Raw genomic sequence first — 19,448 nt, 5'->3', positions numbered from 1 at the left:
CAATGACACCACTGCGTTTCTGAATTCCCCCTATTACTCCAGGCTCACTGTTGGCATGGCAACTTCGGTGGTAAGAACCAAAGTTGGTGATGGTGTTTCCTTGCAGTAAGCTTTAGGGGGAAGTCTTCAACCGTATCACTGGCTGTCGGATCAATCGAGTCGCCTTGAAGTTGAGGTTAGCTTAACTTGCTACAGGCCTACTTTCTATTGTCAAGGGTGTTTTTCTTGCAAACTCAGAATTTAATTCAAATTCCATGTGTTGTAATTGCCGCTAACCGCTTCTAGTGTGTACACCCCTTCAGTTTAGCATTCGTGTATGCTAGCATTTGAAGATATTTGGACATGAACCAAAGTATTTTAGGGTCAATTTAGTTCTCAAGGGAACGCGAATGTCAGCAATTCACAGGAATCCATCCAAATTTCAGTTTAAAGTAAAAATTGTCAACAATTTGTTGCATTAGAAGAAAAAAAAATAGAGATCTATGGGGACAATAAAGCTGTACATAACATTTAGCTCTAATTGAAAAATATATGTCATAAGACGGGTGAAACTTTGACCCGTTAGTAGTACTATCTACCAGCAGACACGTTGACAAAGGACAAGGCAGGGATCTATATATGCAACACAAGGGCTGATGAAATAACAAGAGACAGGTGAGACCAATGAGGGGCGGAGCAAGGAGACAAAAGACACAAGGCAAGACAGGTGAGTGGAAAAACTGATCACGAAACAAATCAGGAAAAAACAGAAAAATCAAACAAGGTTACTCGAAACATTCAAAATTAAAAAAGTTAAAAATGCCAGAATTCCCTAAAGGTGCAACTGTTTCTTCATAAGTACACACAGGTTTTGCTTTAAACCTCCACAATTAAATCGTCTTTATCGTTAATGTGCTTCACCTTTAAACCAGATAAACAAAATACAACACATGAAATGAGTGAAAGGAGGAAATGAGAAGCCGCGCAGCTTTGGCTGAGCCGTTTTTAAAAATTCACGGTCACTAAAGACAAAAAAAATGAAAAAATGTTGAAAATAAAGACATATCCTGTCTTGCTGACAGGATATGGCGGAAGGATTTTACTGATAACGTTTCCTAGAAACAGATAAGACCATGCTTGAACTATATGTATGTAGCAGCAGGCTGCATTCATGCATGTACATTGGTTCACATTGATATATAACAAAACTTATTGCTAACAAATGCACAAAATCCCAAATACCTCTAAAGAAACATCAAAAAGAGTCAAAAAGACAGTTGAAGATATTTCATTTCCTTTGTTTTATTGGTTTCCAGGGTTCACTTTGTTTATGGACATGGTTGTTTTCTCGTGTTTTTTTTTTTTTCCTTCTTATTCTTCCTTCACAGTTTAATCCACTTGGCACATACAGCTGGTTTAGTCCATTCTTTTACAGTCGTTGCGATTTATTTTCAACATTTTTAACAGGCAGGGTTGCTCACATCGGGTGATGTGGACGAGGTGAAAATCGCATCTTTTCGTATCAAATACAGACAGTTGAGGCAAATAAAGCACATATACATGTTTTTTTCTTTCTTTTTTTTTAAAGAAACAGATTGGTAGAACAACAAATATTTAAAAATGTGGGAAATTTGAGCCGTCTGGACTTAATCAAACATGGGTCCAGCTGTATTTACATGATAATTTATATATATGCGCGCGTTTGGCAGAATTTATGGCGTTAATATGATTGTTTTTGTTTAATTTTACTTTAAAGAAGCTCAATCAGATTAAAATAAATCCACATTTTTGCACAATTTGACCCTCTATATATTAAGCTTGTCATGCCATTTCTTGTAATCTCACAGCAGAAAAAAACACGGCTTTGAGCAACTACATTTGAGACTCTGCGATGCCAAAACGGGCACTATGGCGTGAGAATGAACGACCTTTTCGTTTGTTCCTGCAACCAAGAGGATACAGCCCGATGACATCATCATCAAGGGGCAGGACGAGGTTTACACAACTGATAGTTTGATCGATGCAGAAGTGGCAAGTTTCACATTATCATGACATAGAAGAGTGTCTTGTTTTAAGGACACTGCAGCTGGTCATACGGCTGCCACGGCGGCTCAAGCATGTGGCCTTTTTTTCCGTGACCAGACTACAACCAGTCTCAATCATCCCGCAACCACACACACTGTAGCTTAAATTAATGGCCTGAGACGTGAACGACAATGCTGCCGTTGTCCGCGTGCCACGCTCTATTTTGATCTGTCCTTTTCCCACTTTCTTGCCTCACAAACCTCTCGGTGACGCTGGCAGCTTTACAGGAATCATTTGACATTTTGGGAAATACCCATTCTTGCTTTTTTTTGTATTTTTTTAGATGAATGTCACTCAGCCTGTTAGCGTAGCCTAGCATCAAGTCAGCCAAACCGCTGGCCCGGCTCTAGGACGTCTGACACTCGGTTGTTAAAAGTGTGAAAGTGTTAAAAAAAAAAAAAAAAAAAGAGGTCGAAAGTGTATTTCCCAAAATGAGTTTGTGAAAAACACAAGTGTTAGTGTGTTCAAGGTTAAAAAAAAAAAAAAAACAAAGAAAAAACATTCTGAGTGACAGGCAGCCCTCGTTGTCTATGGTAATGATATTGCTTTCGTGTGTTCTTCTGCGCTAGATCAATAAGAGAACCGAATGTTTTTTTAAAGGACGACTGGAAATCTAAAACTAACTAGTCATTTCGCTTGCAGATCGATATTTACACGAGTCCCTTTCCAGAAGAAAACCTCAGCGCCGCGGTGGCTCCTCGCTCAGATTGTTCAGACGACACGGAATGGGGGGAAATGGTTCTGAACATAATGAAAATAGGTAAAAATCTGTGTACCAAAAGCACATACACGTCTAAAAATCGTCATGCTTACTGAAAATTCACTTTACACCACGTCTCATTCACACACAATACTGGGCTGCAGACAGAAACAATAAAAGGTGCAAATAAGAAACGTCACGATAGAAAGAATAATAGTAAAACAAATTGGTCAAAGTGTTCGTACAGCTCAGCTCCCAGTCTTAAATAGCCACATGTGCATTTGGACTGGACATCATTAGTTATTTATTTTTTTCTCTTCTCTTCACTATATTGGTCCAACTGTATGCACATTAATATCATTATACTGCGGATTAGCGGATATTGTCTAACTCATCAGCAGAGCCAGCCAAACCCAGACCATCAGCATAAGAAATATCCCTCGTTTGAACAATTCTTTTTGCCTTAACACATCTTAAAGGCACTGGACCTTGCTCAGTTTAACAGACAGCGCGAACGCAAAAGCACTAACACATGGTTTTGTACCTGGAGGCTGAGGAGAACTTTTTAAGGGTAGTGGGATACGCTCCGTGCGCTTTCCATGCAGGGTCGTTCGTTCGTCGCGGAAAACGACAGTATGGCACGGTCACATTTGTCACTCTCGATTGACATTTGCTTTCCGTCCGCAAAGGCCCGCGAGTACAAATGAACCTGTCTGGTGTCTTGGTTTTCCCACGCGAGCAAATATTGAGGCAACGTCCCACAGCTTCCGGAGGACCACCACGGGAGTTTGTTTCGGTAAAACCCGCGTACGGCAGCCAGTGACGAGAAACGAACACTTCTGTTTTGATCCTGTTGCAACCGTCGGGCTGAAACGTGATGTCGCGAGGCAGAATGTAGTTGATTGTTCTCTCTAGGTAACCTCGCCCGCCCGACTTTCGGTAGCGACCGACAGGATGGCGTCATGGACACACAAGGCTGAAACGCTCCACTGAGAGCCAGCCTTAGGGCTCAGAGATGGGACAAGGAGCTTGGACATCCAGGGGAGCTCCTTCACATCCAAATAGGCCAGTTGAGGTAGTTTGGGAATATGGTAAGGAAGTCTCCTGGGTGCCTCCTCTTGAGGCATAACCAGTTGAGACTAGATCCTACTAAAGACCCATAATTCGGTGGAGATATATCTGGTCTGGCCTTGAGGATCTTACAATGTGTTGATACAACGCTTAGCTCGCTTAGCCCGCCCAACTATTTAAGTGTTAAAAAAAAGTAACACCCAGCAGTCGCACACACTTCTACAAGATGCCCACAGCCGCAGACGTTTGACACTTGGCGGACTAGGAAGGTTTCACGCAAAGCTAAAGGCTACGTTTCCCGTCTACAAGGCTTTCCTTTCTTTGAAGCTGACCAACGGCAAAATTAAAACAGGATCAAAAAATAAAAAATATTCCTCTGTCGCCACTAACTTTTTTTTTTGTTTGTTTGTTTTACAGATAAGGTCCCATGGTGGTCTTCGTCTCTGTGTCATTATTCCCTTGTGCAAACAAAGAGGCAAAAAAAGGAAACACAATTAAGAAGAAGAAGAAGAAGAAGCACAGGACAGAGGCTCAGTTAATCCTGTGCTCTGATGTAAATAACAATAATTACATGAATAAATCATAATTCACCATCCAAAATCTACAAAAAAAAAAAAAAAAAAAGAAATAAGTAAAATGCCATTTTGCGACACAGTCTTTTTCCGTCACAACCTCTCTTTATATCAGTGTCTCCTTATTCCGAAGCACAAGAGCAGCGCGAGACCGCCTATCAAAGAGAGCACTGTTCCCTTGGCTTGGCACTTGACAAGTACAGTACAGTTACCAAGAGATGACTTCCAGCAGCCCCTCGAAAGAAGTGGGTTAGGCTGCTTTTATCTGAGGAGCCTGCTCACAATTGAATTGCTCCAAAGAGCCCATCAGCGAGGATGAGAGTCAAAGGAAATGAGGTACATTATGTGTGTGTCCTTTTCTGATTATGTATGCTGATACCGGCGTCCAACTTCTTGATTATGAATCAAAAGCAGAATTCACATTATTCCTGAAAAAAAAAACAAACAAAAAAAACAACAAAAAAAAACACACTTGACAAAGAAAAATAATATGTGGACACTAGGGTGTACTCGTTTTCCCTTTTCAGTAAAGGGTTGAAAATGCAACTTGGCTAAACATTCTAGGGGATATAGGATATAGGACTTAAGACTCCATTTCTAATGGCTCCTGCTTTTGAACTAAAGCTCTATTTGGCACCACAGAATGCCAATCAAGCGCTCGGTCGAAGAAAAGCAGAGAAAAATCCTTTCATGCGCACAGCAGCCGGCTTTTACTCTTTCTGCCCCCCTGCTATTCCTTTTTCTCTCTCCATTAAGGTTTGCTCCCATTTAAGCCACTAGGTACCAGGACACCATTATCTCTCCCTTGTGCCTCGCATTTTGCCGGTCTTTCAGTGCGTTTTATTATTCCCCCCGGTCCTCCGCTCCGTCCGTCTGTTTAAACCATCCTGTTGTCTTCGGGTCTATTTGACACGATTTCAAAAGTTAATACGTCATAACTTTGGTTTTCTTACATATAATTGCCTCAAAATTACATGGATGGTCCCTATTTTTGTTGAATTATGTGTGTATCATTAAAATTTATAGCACCTATGGTCTTCCCGGATCAATTTGACCCAGCCACATTTAGTGGTGTAATGGGTTACGCTATTGTGCGTTCCAGGACGAGGAACGTACACATAGACACAAAATGACCTCTAAAACACACACACACACACACACACACACACACACACACACACACACAGTTATATATCACAACGTGCAGCTTGATCGGGATTGGTGTGGTATTACTTTTCTTTCCGAAATACGAATTTTGCAAAAAATTTGCGAAAAATTTCCCATTGAAAATTAATGGGACGGCCGGAAAAAAGACAGTTTTTCAAAGGTCTACTGCTCAGGCATACTTTCACCTAAAGACTTCATTTCAACTTGAAAATGTAGACACAAGCCTTGTGTATTGGTGTATTATTTCCTCGTTTTGATGGGTCTTATCGTTGTTGATCAATCACAGTTCAATGACCATGATCTTTTTCGAAAAAACTTGTTTTAGAGTGCGGAATGTTGGTCCTTAGAGTGAGAGGACGTGTGTGAAATCGTCTGAAATTTTTCTCTTTCCACACCCGGCCCGGCCACAATTTACACACTAGACACATGATTTTTTCCACAGTTGTGGACAAACTTCTTGTGTCTCTCACCATGTGCTCGGCAAAGCAGTGAGACATACAGAATTTCAACTGCGAGGGTCTGTTCGCGATAAAGTACCTGCCTGCTCTCCATTCACTCCAATGCAAAGATTTTCTGAGAAAAGGAGAAGGGACCTTTGTCTTTAACTCGTGAGTGTGTCCAAAATATTTACTCTAGGAGGACAAAAAACATATCAAAGTCTTCAGGAAGGTCTTATGACGCCCACGGTCTGTTTGTTTTTCTGATAGGAGCTACAGTTTTGTCACAGTAAGCCCAAATGTGAGACCAGCGAAAAGGGGGGAAGTCTCGCTCTCTTCTGTGTCCCAGCTCCGCGCGCTTCCGTCGTCATTGGCGACCACTGCGAGTTGCCACGGCAACCCCTGAGCCGCAGCTCTGGGCCACAGCTGAGACCGATTCATTAATCAGTTGTCTCTGCTGTTAATACAGCTGATGCACACACAAACGCACAGGTAACTTTATGTTGTTACAGTTACGGATGCACACAGGAAGAGTAGTAGCACACTCAAACACACTTCACAGCACTGGGCCTAAACAAAATATGTCTTAACCCAATTGAGGACAAGATAACAATAAACAAAACAGACAGAGTACATAGCATCCTCGGGGCATTTCACATTTCACCCAGAGACGGCATGATGGAGAGGACCTGCACTGTATCACAGGCTCTTGACCTCATTTCCAGCCCTGTGGAGGAGGAGAGAGATGAGGAAGAAGATGCAGAAGAAGAGAGGAGGACGTGTCGGAGGAAGAGAACGTCACTGAAAGCGATGAAGATTTTGCTCCAACTGATGAGGAGGAATCAAGTGATGCTGGAAAGGTTCTCTGGTCTTCAATTCCTCCAAGTGACCGACGGCATATGTTGGGTGCAGTGGGGAAGAGGGCCCACTGAGTGCCAGCAAGGTATGCTGTTTCTCGTGCTAATAGCATAAAGTCCACATTTGAGTTGTTTATGCCGGAAGAAATTGGAAAACATAGTGCTGTAAAATGACCGACAAGGAGGGGCGTCGTGTGTACGGTGACAACTAGAAGAACAAGGATAAAACAGAGTTACAGGGATATCTGGACACTCGTGCTGGTGTCTACCGTTCCAGTAAGGAGGCTACATCTAGTTTATGGCACACTCACTCTGGGAGGGCAATTTTTCGTGCCACCATGCCACTTAAGACATTCCACATCATCTCCAGAGTGATTCGTTTTGCTGATCGCAGCACCAGACCAGCGTCCTGTGCCAGAGACAAACTGGCTGCCATCCGACAGGTGTGGGATAAGCGGGTGGGTCTCCTGCCACTCATGTTTACCCCCGGCACTGACGTGACAGTGGACGAGTACCATTCAGGGGTCGATTCAGAGGTTGGTTTCAAGCAATAAACGCCAAATAAACCAGGCAAATACGGCCTCAAAATCTAGGGAGCAGGCGACGCCCAGACCAGCTACGCCTGGAATATGCAGATGTGCACAGGCAAACCTGCACATGGGCACAGCCGGAGAAAAATCAGGGCCAGCGTGTGGTTCTCGAGGTGGCAGAGGGTCTTTGGGGGTCTACTGCCCCGAAAAGAGAAAGAATGTGCTTCTCATGAGCACTCTGCATCAGGAGGAGGTTGTTCCTCGAGGAACTTGGATCATTGTGATACGTCTCATAAGGAGGCGCCGGGCACTTCCCCGCACGCCAGCCTCTGACACCTTGGTCATGGGAATCCAGCGGGATGCATCGACCCCCTGCAGCTGCTCCTCCTCACCCGTCACTCAAAGGGAAGAGGTGCCGAGAGGTGCGACGCACATATTTGCAAAGCGCATAGCATCGTAACCTGCCTCTCACACACACTCACGCACACACACAAAGTTTCTCTGTTCATTGTTTTCTTCTAAAGAAGTTGAAAATAGTTTTCAAATAAATGTTGATCCTAACTATAGTCAAAATATTTCATAATTTCTGAGCTTTTTCCTCAAAAAGTTGGTATAATTTCAAAGAAAAAAGTAAAATCTGTGGTTATGTGTTGGAAACAAGTTAACTAAAAGGTGTAACACAGAATTGTGTGATCATTTTGTACTTCATGCTTTATAAACAGTCCAACGAGACCGGGTCATATTGACCCAGGAGGACAACAGGTGTGACTATTTGCTGCCATTAAAAAAAATTAAATGGTTTCAAAACAATATCCTGACTAAACCATCAACTTGTGTGTCTCTGATCGAAACCATAGTGAAAATAATTCAAAATATCTGCTTTTTTAACTCAAAAATGAGGTATAATTTTATGTAAATGGGGTCTAATATACCATATATTACAAAAATAAGTGTAAAATATATGTGTCCACAAACGTGTTGGAAACAAGTTCACTAAAAAGGTGAAACTAAAAAATTGGTGATCATTTTGCACTTGCTTGTGCATGCTTTTGTACATGTTTTATAAACAGTTGGGTCAATTTCACCCGGGAGGACAAAAGGTGCATAGTAAAGACGGAGACAATACGAGGGTTAACAAAGACCCAGAGGAGGGGAGGGGGAGGACGGGGGGGGGGGTTGGTCCAGCTGCCCCATATGTCAGTCACATACATTAGTCAGCATATAAAATCCCCCCACCCATCCATCCCGCGTTCACCAGCTGATGCTTCCCCTAAAAGCGCACATCCATGCACACATACAATTTCAAACACATGGGAAGAGATATGGCAAGATTTTGGGAATGTATGAGTGTGTGTGTGCATGCCTGTCAGTGTGTATTCTGTCCCTGATGCTGTTAGTGTGGGTGGAGGACATTCTCATGATAATTAGGGATTACCTGGGGGTGTCGAAGGGGCTGAAAGAGTGTGTAAGGACAGGGATGCAGTGCAAAGGATCCTTGGAGGAAATATGCGTGCTCATTTTTTTTTTTTCACCATGACAACTTTGTGTCACTTGATAACCCAAAAGTCTGCTAAAAAAAACAAAAAACAAAAAAAAAACTACCTATCACTTAGCTCCTTCCTTCCTTAGGGGGGCAGTGTCCCACCCTCACGCGGAGCGTGCCACTTTTGTGGAGGTGCCAGAGCTGGACAAACTCCTCGGGCATCGCGTGGAACCATTTGTAGGGTAGGATGTTGTCGTAGTAGTGGTGGCTGACCGGCTGCTCGTCCAGGTCGACGGAGAACGGCCAGAAGCCGTAGGCCGTCACCTCTTCGCACAGCCCGAGGGCCAGGCTGACCAGGAAGAGCCCCGTGGAGAGCCGTTTGGCGTGCACGCCGCGGGCTTTCCAGAACTTGCCCACTGTGCGCAGGAATTCGGGGTTGGCGAAGAGCATGGTGAGGTTGGAGGAGGTGTCCGCCAGCGCGTAATACGCCCGCAGCGAAGGGTCGGTGCCGGGCTTCATGGAGAACGCTGGCATGTACATGTAGCTGGAGCCGTAGACCTTCATGCTGTCCACAAAAGCTTTTCTTGACCACAGAAGGTTCTGAAATCTGATTACAGAGTGGGAAAGTGGACAAATGGGAGTTAGTCCACTGCTGAAGACAACATTATCTGGTAGCAGGTCAGTAAACTGATGAATAAAGCATAGACTGTATAAAAAATGGATGAAGGCTTTTTCTAATGTCACAAAAAAGAAGTCTATGAGTCTACGAGTGATATGAGAAAATCACTTATTACCTCAGAAAGGTTTTCCTAATGGATTCTCCATCATAAGCTTCAACTTGTCTTTAAAATAAATTATGGTCCTGTGAAGCTGGGTATTGCTAATGGGTACTTCTGGCTTCAAAAAGACGTAATGGCGACGTTCAAAACAGCACTCATGATGTCCACTTCCATTTTCAATAAGCAAATGAGCTTTTAGTATGGTTCAATTTAATACGTGATCACATCAGATTACCTTTTCTCTATGATGCTGGGGTTGGCTGTAACCAGGTGTGTTCTGGTTCCTACGTCCTCCACATATCCCTTCGAGAGCGGTGGAAGGTTACACCTGAACAAACGAAAAAACACAGTCTCAAATCAATTCACACCAATTAACGACATTTACCGTACGCTTTATTTTACCGCATTTACTTGCAGATAAGACTGCGACAAGATCTCATACTACAAGCAGAATTAGCAGCGGAAAGATCGGATGGCATGGCTGAGAAGTGGTTACACAACATCAAAGCTGATGGCGTGTAGCTGCCAGGTTTTAAATAATTAATAAGTGGAGTGACAATGCCAGTGTGGAATTACAACCTACATTTCAGAGATGAATAGTTAAAGATATAAAACACAGTGTTTTATGTGACACACGGTCACACATGGCTCCAAAACGATCTTCAGCTTCATGGAAAATGTCATGACACTTTGGATTGTCGACTCCACTACATTTTTCAAGACACATCAGTCAATATTGTGCTGTTTTCTGGCTCCCTCCCTGATCTTTACTTATTAAACTCATCCGGTTGCCTTAAGGAGCCAGACAACTATTAATATTGCTGGTGATGCGGCATAAAATTGCTGCGTCACTGTTTGGCAGAAATCGGGACTAATCATGAGATAGAGTTCGAGAGAGACTTGCTGGTGCATAACGACCCTTGCCCCCGAAGAGGAAAAGAGGAAACTACTTAACCACCTTTTCATGCACCAAAAATTTGTATTTCCCTGTGTATTTGCGGGTACTGTCTTGATAATTTGCCTGGCTGACAGCGTTATTTCCACCCGTTGGATTTATTTGCCTATCGCTCATCTTGAGCTTACTCACACCTACACGTTTCTGTTTTGTTTTTTATTATTATCTTGACCTCACTCTGCCTCATTTTTCTCTCCGTCGTCCTCTCTTGGCTCCAATCGACACCAGCTCTCATTATCACTTAGGGCTCATGGTGTTCGGCTGCTCTCTTGGGCACGGCCGATTCAAATTTGGAGAAGCAGCGAAGCACTCATGCCCCTAATAGTCCCCGTTCCTCACCGCATGATGAAGTCGGCTTGGTCGATGTCCCGTCCGCACTTGCTGTGCCTGAGGATGCCACCGTTGCCCACCACCGCACACTTCTTCAGAGGCAGCTGAAGAGGGTTGTCCTGGGATGGGATGAGGAGAATGCGCCGCCGGTTATATAGAAACAAAATATAAGTTGTCTTTTGATTTGGTCCCTGTCTATCGACCATGGCCTAAAGTGAAACTGGAAAAACCAGCAAGGAGATCAAACAGCTTATAAATAAGCTCCAGGCACTACATCCGTGTTATGTATAGTGATATTATCTAATCAAGATACCAAGCAGACAAAACGGGAATTCTTTAAACAGAGATCTGATAACCTGGACTAATAAAACATTTGCATAACTGCTATACATCAAGTGGATCCATCAGAAGCAACTCTAGTAATTGGACTAGGGGTGGAAAAAATATAGATGCTGAATGTCTTAATATCGATTTTAAAAGAAAAACAAAAAGTCATGTTTTGGGGCGACCGTGAACGACATCCTCCACCTCCACCACTACTTTTTCTGTACAAGTGCAATAAATTGGAAATGGCTGATTTGGATTAACATTGTTTTTTGTTTCAGTTTGTCCAATGAATTATTATTGTCATCTGATGTACATATATACTGTACAACCTGTACTTTAAGCAGTATTTAAAATTTCTCTGTGAACTATGTCGAATATTGTAGAATATATCGCAAAATATCATAATATCGCAACAATGTACCGTATCGCGACTCAAGTATCGTGACATGTATCGGATCGTACGCCTATAGCGCTTTGCTTTGAGGTGCAATTTGCAAATTTGGGTCGCAAAATCTTTGGTTGATTAGACATTTGTTATATATTCTTTTAATTTTAAACAGAGGCAGAAGACAGAGATATTTCAGTCAGGACGCTACACAGCGCCATACTACACCTGTCAATCTAGGCTTCCTGTACACCGTAGGCCACGCCCCTACGACTGCCGAGCCAATCACGAGGCCGCATATTACACGCCGACTCTGTCAGTCGTTTTATTTTCTTTATCCTTTAATTTTATATATTTAGGGAGATACATGGCGATCAGTTTCGGGGTCCATGGGCCAAAAAAAATTGAAGACCCCTGTTCTAAGAGGACGAAGTACTTTGCAGATAAGTAATATAGGTGAATTTGCAGCTGGTTGTCTGTCTGTCTGCAGTTACAAGCGGTTATAGAAAACGAATGGATGAATTAACAGTTCGGCATTAGCGACTGAAGTAAGTCACACTCACCAGTGTCTACAACAATTAATGGTAGAATATAGTAAGTATCTAACTTTTATGATGAGTAGTATCATTATCTAAATGAAAGTTTGAGACGGTTTCTTCAGTCATGCAGAAAACATTTGAAGCACTTTATCCCCAGCATATTTCTTTCACACTGTTAACCAGCGACTCAATACCAGCACTCTTGGCCGTGAATCACTGCTGCATCATCGTCTAAATTGAAGCCTTGTCTACTACAGGATTAAAAGCAGTTTCAGACGAAACATCACTCTTCATGGGGCAAAGGCGAAAAAAAAAAAAAAAAAAAGGAAGAAGAAGAAGAAAAAAAGTCCCCTTTCTCTCTTTGCCTCGGCTGCATTTAAGTCCGAGGCATGGATTAAGCGAGACGGCGGAAACAATTGTGCTCATTATTCCCTTCGGAGCGCACCCGCTTGAGAATACGCGCACACAACACACACACACACACACACACGTATCTTTGCCTTCAGGGCGTCTTCTGAACCGTGACAGGGAGTAGAGGCAGAGGACAGCGCTCGGCTAACAGCACATAAAGATGGCAAGGGGAACCAGTACGTTCAGACCAAAACAGGATATAAAAAAAAAAAAACACTTTCTTTTCATAGTCAGACTGAAAGTTAATCCAAAAATCTACAGTTAAACAGGCTAAAGTTCTCAATTTACTTTTTCTTTATCCTACCAACAGCTTTTTTAAGATACTAAAGTGACATTTTTTTGGTTGAGTGAAAGAGGAACAAAAAAAACGTATGTACATTGCGCTCTGTTTGAGCCATTGAACGAACCAGCAATTAACTCTCAGAGGCCTATTTGCCACATTTCCTGGCAGATGCCCAGACCCTGTAGCTGCTGCCAGCTTGCTGCAGCGTGGCTGGTTGTCTGTGTTCAGACCTGTAATCACGGCAATGGTAGCCGAGAGGCCTCGATACTTATGAGTCTGAACGTCGTCCATGTCCCCCCCCACCCCTCCCTAACTACCAGCTACCTTCCTTCTGGGAAGCATGTAACTGCCCAGAGTATATGCATGCAGGGGAAGTGCAATACAGCTGCTAAAAATAGGCCAGGGAAGTGTTATAATGGTGACTTGCGCACAGTTGCACAGTGCAGCAGTGTGTCCATAACCTTGGGCACGAAGATGCACGGGAGTCGGAGGCGGCACAATAGCTAGCAGCGACATCACAGTGACAGGGAGTCGTGATGTACAGAAATTAATTAAAAGGGCTAAACAGTGGGCCGGTTACTTAAGTTACATAAAAGCTACATACGAGGAATTTTGTGCACTTTTAGGGGTCGGTTAAATTAGAACGCGGAAAATATCTTAAAGCCGATTCCTAGTTTTGGCATCTACATGTGTATACATGCATATATTTTACTCATAACATGGTTTTAGTGTGCTGAATTCAATGTTTCTGAAAGAGCGGCTGGGACTTTTTTGGAGCTGCAGGGTCACGTTGGCAGCGCACACTTGATATCAGGCGAGATTACACATTAATCTTATCTGATAACGACTGTGCACTGAAAACACCAGTGTTGTTGATGATTGTCTCACTCCAATCGTTTCTTTTAATCGCATTCAACCGAAGTCATCTGTGACTGTCAGTGGCTGCTGTGCGATAAAGTTTTTGCCATTTTAACCAACGTACAGCACGAGGACATTCGACAGTGTTGACAGCGACAGTGTTCGCCTCAAGCTTCCCCCTGTTTTGCCTCCAGCTAACGTTGCGCCGTCACAGTGACGTAGGCTACGAAGGGGTCTAGAACGGCTAGCAACAGACTCAGCTGTAGAGCTTTGGTCCTTATCACACGTGACACCACAAACTCCACTTTTTAGATGCACCCACCAACCAAATAATAGATAATAAGACACAATATACATCAAGGAAGCTAGTGCTATCACTAAATGTTAAAATATAAACTGTAGGTTTAGTCAGAAATCTTAGCACTGGATATGTAAAATAAGAATTTTTTTGTTTAGGTTCACGATTAAGGTTAACAGTTTCGTCTATGAGTCAATTCAAAATCAAGATGTCACCAAAAGTCTCGTCTTTATAGCTGGGTTGATAAGGGAGGCACCCGCCTCCGGTTGCCTAGGTAACCCCCTTGTTTCTGAGTGAAACAAGCAGAAAATAACTTGACATTAAGGATCACTGAGGACCAGCCCCACCCTCGCTGTCACTGCTCTATGTGAAAAGCCATCCGCGAGGTGAATTTGGTGGCATGAACACGGAAGTCATGGTGAGTGTTTCCTAACGCCAAATGTTTGGGGAATCTATCTGTTTGCGCACCGTGCCAGTCGACTGCATCGGTCGCCTAGGATTCTGACGTACCCGCCCACCTCCTGTCGCCGAGGGTTTCTTTGCCCGTCACTGTAGCTGCAAGATAATTAATTTTTTAGCCTGGGTTTTGAGAAAACCACATATTCTGATATTAGAGCCCTCTATTTTAGAAATGAATCTACTTTAGGTCAGGGTGCGGCACATTCAAGCCCATTCAAGTACATAAAAATGCTCCAGCCTGCCACTCTTCAGATTCTCCTTTATTTATTCACCGCCACCTCCCCCCCCAATCCTTCATGAATGAACATGCACGGCCTCGCGCCTGCAAATTAGGGTCAGATGTTCATCACATTTACCGACCAGAATATTAGACTGCGGATTGGCTGCCTAGGTAGCAGGATTCGGTCTTCATTATTACCGAGGTCTACTGCCCCTGGATACAATAACCACGGCAACAGCAGTCACCCCCGAGTTTCTAGTTTCGTCCTGTTTCCAGGCACAAGCGCATATAAACACCCTCATCCAGATGCGCGCACACAAACACAAACACAAAACGACACGGAGGCTGCTGGGATCCATGTAAAAATAGACCTTATCCGGGTACAGATGCACATGTGTGGAGGAATAAATACACACTCGGCTACACAACATGGGAAGAATGGGGGTGGGTTTCAAACGACCTCCTCCCCCAGTTTTTACTCAACACACTTATCTAGAATAATCATACAAAGAGAAAGCATAAACACTTCCAATCTGCCTTTCTCTCCGCCGCTCACTGTAGCGCGGTTCATGGGCGACCGCAGCTAGAGTGAAACAAACCCTTCCAAAGACGTCTGCTCTCCCTTCTCTCCCATCTCCACATCTTAATATTGACTCCCCTCACACTGAGAACACTATACCAGTAATCCTCTTCCACTTAGGGGACGCCTGTCTGCATCCCCCATCCTCCACCGGATTCCTGTTAAAAACCCCACAATCCACACATGAGCGTCAAATGGGTTGGAGGCAAACCGCTTTTTCGACATCTGGTTTTAGTTACTTCTCATGAGCACGGCGGCTATTCCTGAGTTCCTGGGTGTTTTGTGGTGGCGAATACAGTGGCGTTTTGTGGCTCTTTGGAGGCAAAAAAAACAACAACAACAACAAAAAAACGTCCCCCAAAACCCACAGCATGAAAAAATATGTGAATATACCTGCACAAAGAGCGAGTAGGTCTCGTTGTTGACGGTGTGCGAGTGGTAGAACTCGCCGTCGTACCACAGGACCTTTCCCAGCGGCGAGTTCGCCTTGGTCACTGCAAACATCCGCCTCGGGTCGCAGCATTCTGTCAGCAACTTCCTGCACGGGGAGGATGACACAGTAAAAGTCCGGTGGCGTCAGGGCAGTGTGACACAAACTGGACTGAACAGGGGGGGATTAAGATTCAGACTCTCAATAAGAAGCCGCGTGCACTCCTCCCTCGTCTCCTCTCCGGTTAGTTAGCAAGAATCTGAATTATTATTAAATAGCACGCAAACACAAGCGGTGGCTGAGCATCACATCCCCCAGTAGGCCTATCTGCGGCTCTGCAGGTGTCACTTTCTCTGATTATCCTAATCGGCTTTGCCTCAGAGAATAGACGCGTTCTCGACTGAATGTGACTTAAATAAGACTGCCACAGTGGGACTAGCACGCCCTGAGGATCTGATCTGCTTTTAATGGCAGGCAGTGATGTCAAATGAAAAAAAAAAACAAAAAACAACAACAACACATACAGTGACTCTGTGATATTGCCGTAAAGATCACTTATGACAATGCTGCGCAAAGTTGTTGCAAACCTTTACAAATGCCTTTCGGCAATATTGTTGCATGACCCAGGGTCTTAAAAGCTCAATTTCCTGCTGAGTGTATATTACAATCTCATTATGACACCATTCCCATATGTTCATGGGATTTGAACAGATAATGCAGATGACAGGCAATGGGGGATGTATTAAAAGTAGACATCACATCCTTTCAAATGTGGATACAGGCTTAACGAAGAAATGTTATCTCCTCTTAAGATCCCTTACTTCATAGAAGTCACCCCTGGAGCATTATTTTCAACTAATGGCCAGAAATCTGAGCCTTGAGTCGAACCTGTACAAATCGATGCCCGTCTGGTTCTTGTGCCACTCTTCCCCCTGCCTCAGCACCTCTTCCACTATGTCCTTATCTCTTGGGAGTCTGTAGACGGGGAAAACGTAAAACCAGCAGAGCACCAGGACGCACAGAGCGGCCCACACCGACAGCTTGGCCCGGTAACATCGCACCAACATCTTTCCCCGCGTCTTGCTTCAAAACAGCCGGCGCAGGTACATCAAAACCGGTGGCGTAAAAGCGCAGACTCGGCTCACTGCTGGGAAGTCTCCGCTGCAAATCCCCGTCGCATCCCGCGGGCGAGGTGGAGGTATGAATGGTGGGCTGGAAAGGTAGTCTGTTACCGGGTTGTTTGGCTGAAGCATCGGGCTGGAAATCCGGTTCGGTGCTGGCGAGGGCTGGAGAGAGAGGAGCGTCTATCCTTGCAGCGGGCTGTGGTGCAGTGTGTCGGGCTCTGCAGGAATCCGCTGCTCTGCTCTCGGCGCATCACCACCATCATCACAGCCTGCGGATTGCGAGGATTCATGCGGGCTCCCTCCGAACCCGGGGTCCCGCCGCATCCCAAATCCGAAAAAAGGGGGGTTCCCCCCGATCCAAACCCCACCCTGGTCCCCTTGCCTGCCGCCTTCCGGGCTTCTCCTCGGGCCTGCGCTGTCCTGCTGCGGGGGTCTGTGGTGCAAGTGAATCGGACCAGTCCAATTTAGACTCCCCCCACCTCCCCCGTCTTCCTCCTGTCAACACCCCCCTTCGCCCAGACAAAGTGCTGCTTGTGTCCATGAGGTGAGTCAATACCGCTAAAATGAGGCGGCTCAGACCGGAAAAGGAATTTCAAAATAAAAATAAAACTAACTAGACAACATTAGCACGTTAATATCAAGGTGAATTATATATATATATAAATGAAACATTCATCATAAGTAAGCAAAAATAAACTTTTAGCAAAAAAGCACCCCTTTAGATTTGTAGATGTTAGCTAAAAAATTGTTCTGTATTAATAGCTGAGGGACTGCAGATGGAAATGAACTTTTGGCTAAATCTGGTACAACACATCTCTTTGCACCATGTAATTGATGTTTTTTGTACATAGTCCCTGAATAAAAAAACATACAAACAAACAAACAAAACACATTTTTACCAGCTCCAGCTAGTTAGCGTGAAGTTAGTCAAAGCTTATGCTACTTTCTGTAGCTTAAACTTACTTTTTACTTTTTACTCGTTTCCAGATAATTTCTCTCGTAATTAAGGACTAATCTAGGCTCAAAATACACACATCATAGTTTTCTTAAGAAAATAAGAGAAGAAGGCAATACAATGTACAGAGGTGCTTTGCTGTTTATATTTTGAAATGATTACACAGGCCAAAAAAAAAGAAAATGTCACTTGAAATAAAGGTCAGGAAATTTCAATTATTTCAACAACAGTGGCACCGTTTAAGTAGTTGTTATATTTGTTTCACGTTTGCACATTTAGTGAACCTTTGGGTAGTTCCGCAATAGAAAACACACATGTAAGAGAGCCCATTTGGACAGTCCTGTCCACCAGCAATGGATTAAATAAATTAGTCTGGCCTCTGTTTTTGCAAAATCCTGAGTAAATAAAAAATTTGCAAACTTTTTTTTTTGGTCCCTGATGCTAATTTTAACCCCTCTGAGGTAGATGTGAGAGGAGCTTTTACAGGTCTGTGCCCATGGGACCTATCCTATTGTCTCATAAAGTAGAGCACTGTTGAAAACAAAGGTGTGTGTGTGTGGGGGGGGGGGGGGGGGGGGGGGGGGGGGGGGGGGGGCACATTCACAAAGGTTCAGTCCATCTTCCTCATGCCTTCATTTAAAGATGTATGGATTCAAAATGGCACAGCTGTCAATTTCCCACATTGATTTCCTTAATGTATTTTTCAGTAGGCTATTCTTCCCAGATGATTTATTATTATTATTTGTTTTATTATTATTATTATTATTATTATTGAAGGTTTTAACGAATTTTTACTCATGGACTTATTACCTTCAACTTGCGGACATCAAACCGTTCTTATATGCTTCTTATTTTGAAAGCCCCCGTTTTAAAGTCCTGATCATTCCTGCGGGTTTGTTGCCACCGTCTCCCTCAGCCTCCCGCTGAGATCCGTGTTGTGAGCTTCTGTCGCCCCCTGCTGGACTTCGTGTGCACCGATAACAAAAGGATTTCAGATGATTGAGACGCTGTCGGCCAGATTACCACACCCTCACTCCACACCAAAACCAGCTTGTGATGTCAATTTAATCCCGATCTATTTTACCAGAACACGGCTTGATTTCTATTCCAAAAATTAAATCTTACACATGCTCTTTAATGCTAAATTATTTTCTATGCTCTTTAATTTCTTGGCTTTGTGTACAAGCAGCTGCAGGAGTCTATTGTTTAAAATGAAGCTCTGCTGACCCCGTGTGGACAGACCTAGTTAAGATATACAGTTAATTTGGACTGAGGAATTCTATTTCTCATGAAGTAAATCCCATGTGTGGGTGTGTGAGTTTTTTTTAGGCTCCTTAATTTGGCTGTGAGAGAAGTTTGTACCCTCAGATTTGCCTTTTGGCTGTTTATAAGGACACTCAAAAAAAACAAAAACAAAACAAAAAAAATACATCAAGTGAAAACAATAAGGGTTGTAAAAGAAGAAGTTGTCTCTCAACGACCTATAATTTCCTCCGGATATAAAGGAGCCTGGCAAAAGGGTAGCTCAGAAATGTGACTCACTCGGGACGCCCGCTGCACTCTCTTGGGAATCTTGGAGGGCAGAGTCAAGGTTGGGCCGGCGGGCACATCGATGCCATGGCAGGCTGCTTGGC

At 43.7% G+C, this 19,448-nt stretch overlaps 1 protein-coding gene across 1 annotated transcript; it reads right to left on the bottom strand.

Moving 5' to 3' along the window:
- Positions 1–1,256: 1,256 nt before the first annotated feature.
- Positions 1,257–17,326, bottom strand: st8sia1 (ST8 alpha-N-acetyl-neuraminide alpha-2,8-sialyltransferase 1). Its single transcript, XM_047575353.1, has 5 exons — positions 16,624–17,326; positions 15,699–15,843; positions 10,955–11,064; positions 9,896–9,988; positions 1,257–9,488 (listed from the first exon to the last, which is right to left on the bottom strand). The coding sequence occupies exons 1-5, from the start codon at positions 16,800–16,802 to the stop codon at positions 9,008–9,010; spliced, it is 1,008 nt and encodes a 335-aa protein (XP_047431309.1). The 5' UTR covers positions 16,803–17,326; the 3' UTR covers positions 1,257–9,007.
- Positions 17,327–19,448: the final 2,122 nt, after the last annotated feature.

The sequence above is a fragment of the Mugil cephalus genome, chromosome 22 (genome assembly GCF_022458985.1).
Source record: "Mugil cephalus isolate CIBA_MC_2020 chromosome 22, CIBA_Mcephalus_1.1, whole genome shotgun sequence".
Taxonomy (NCBI): Eukaryota; Metazoa; Chordata; class Actinopteri; order Mugiliformes; family Mugilidae; genus Mugil; species Mugil cephalus.
Note: the sequence above shows the minus strand (reverse complement) of the source record. Positions and strands in the feature narration are given on the sequence as shown.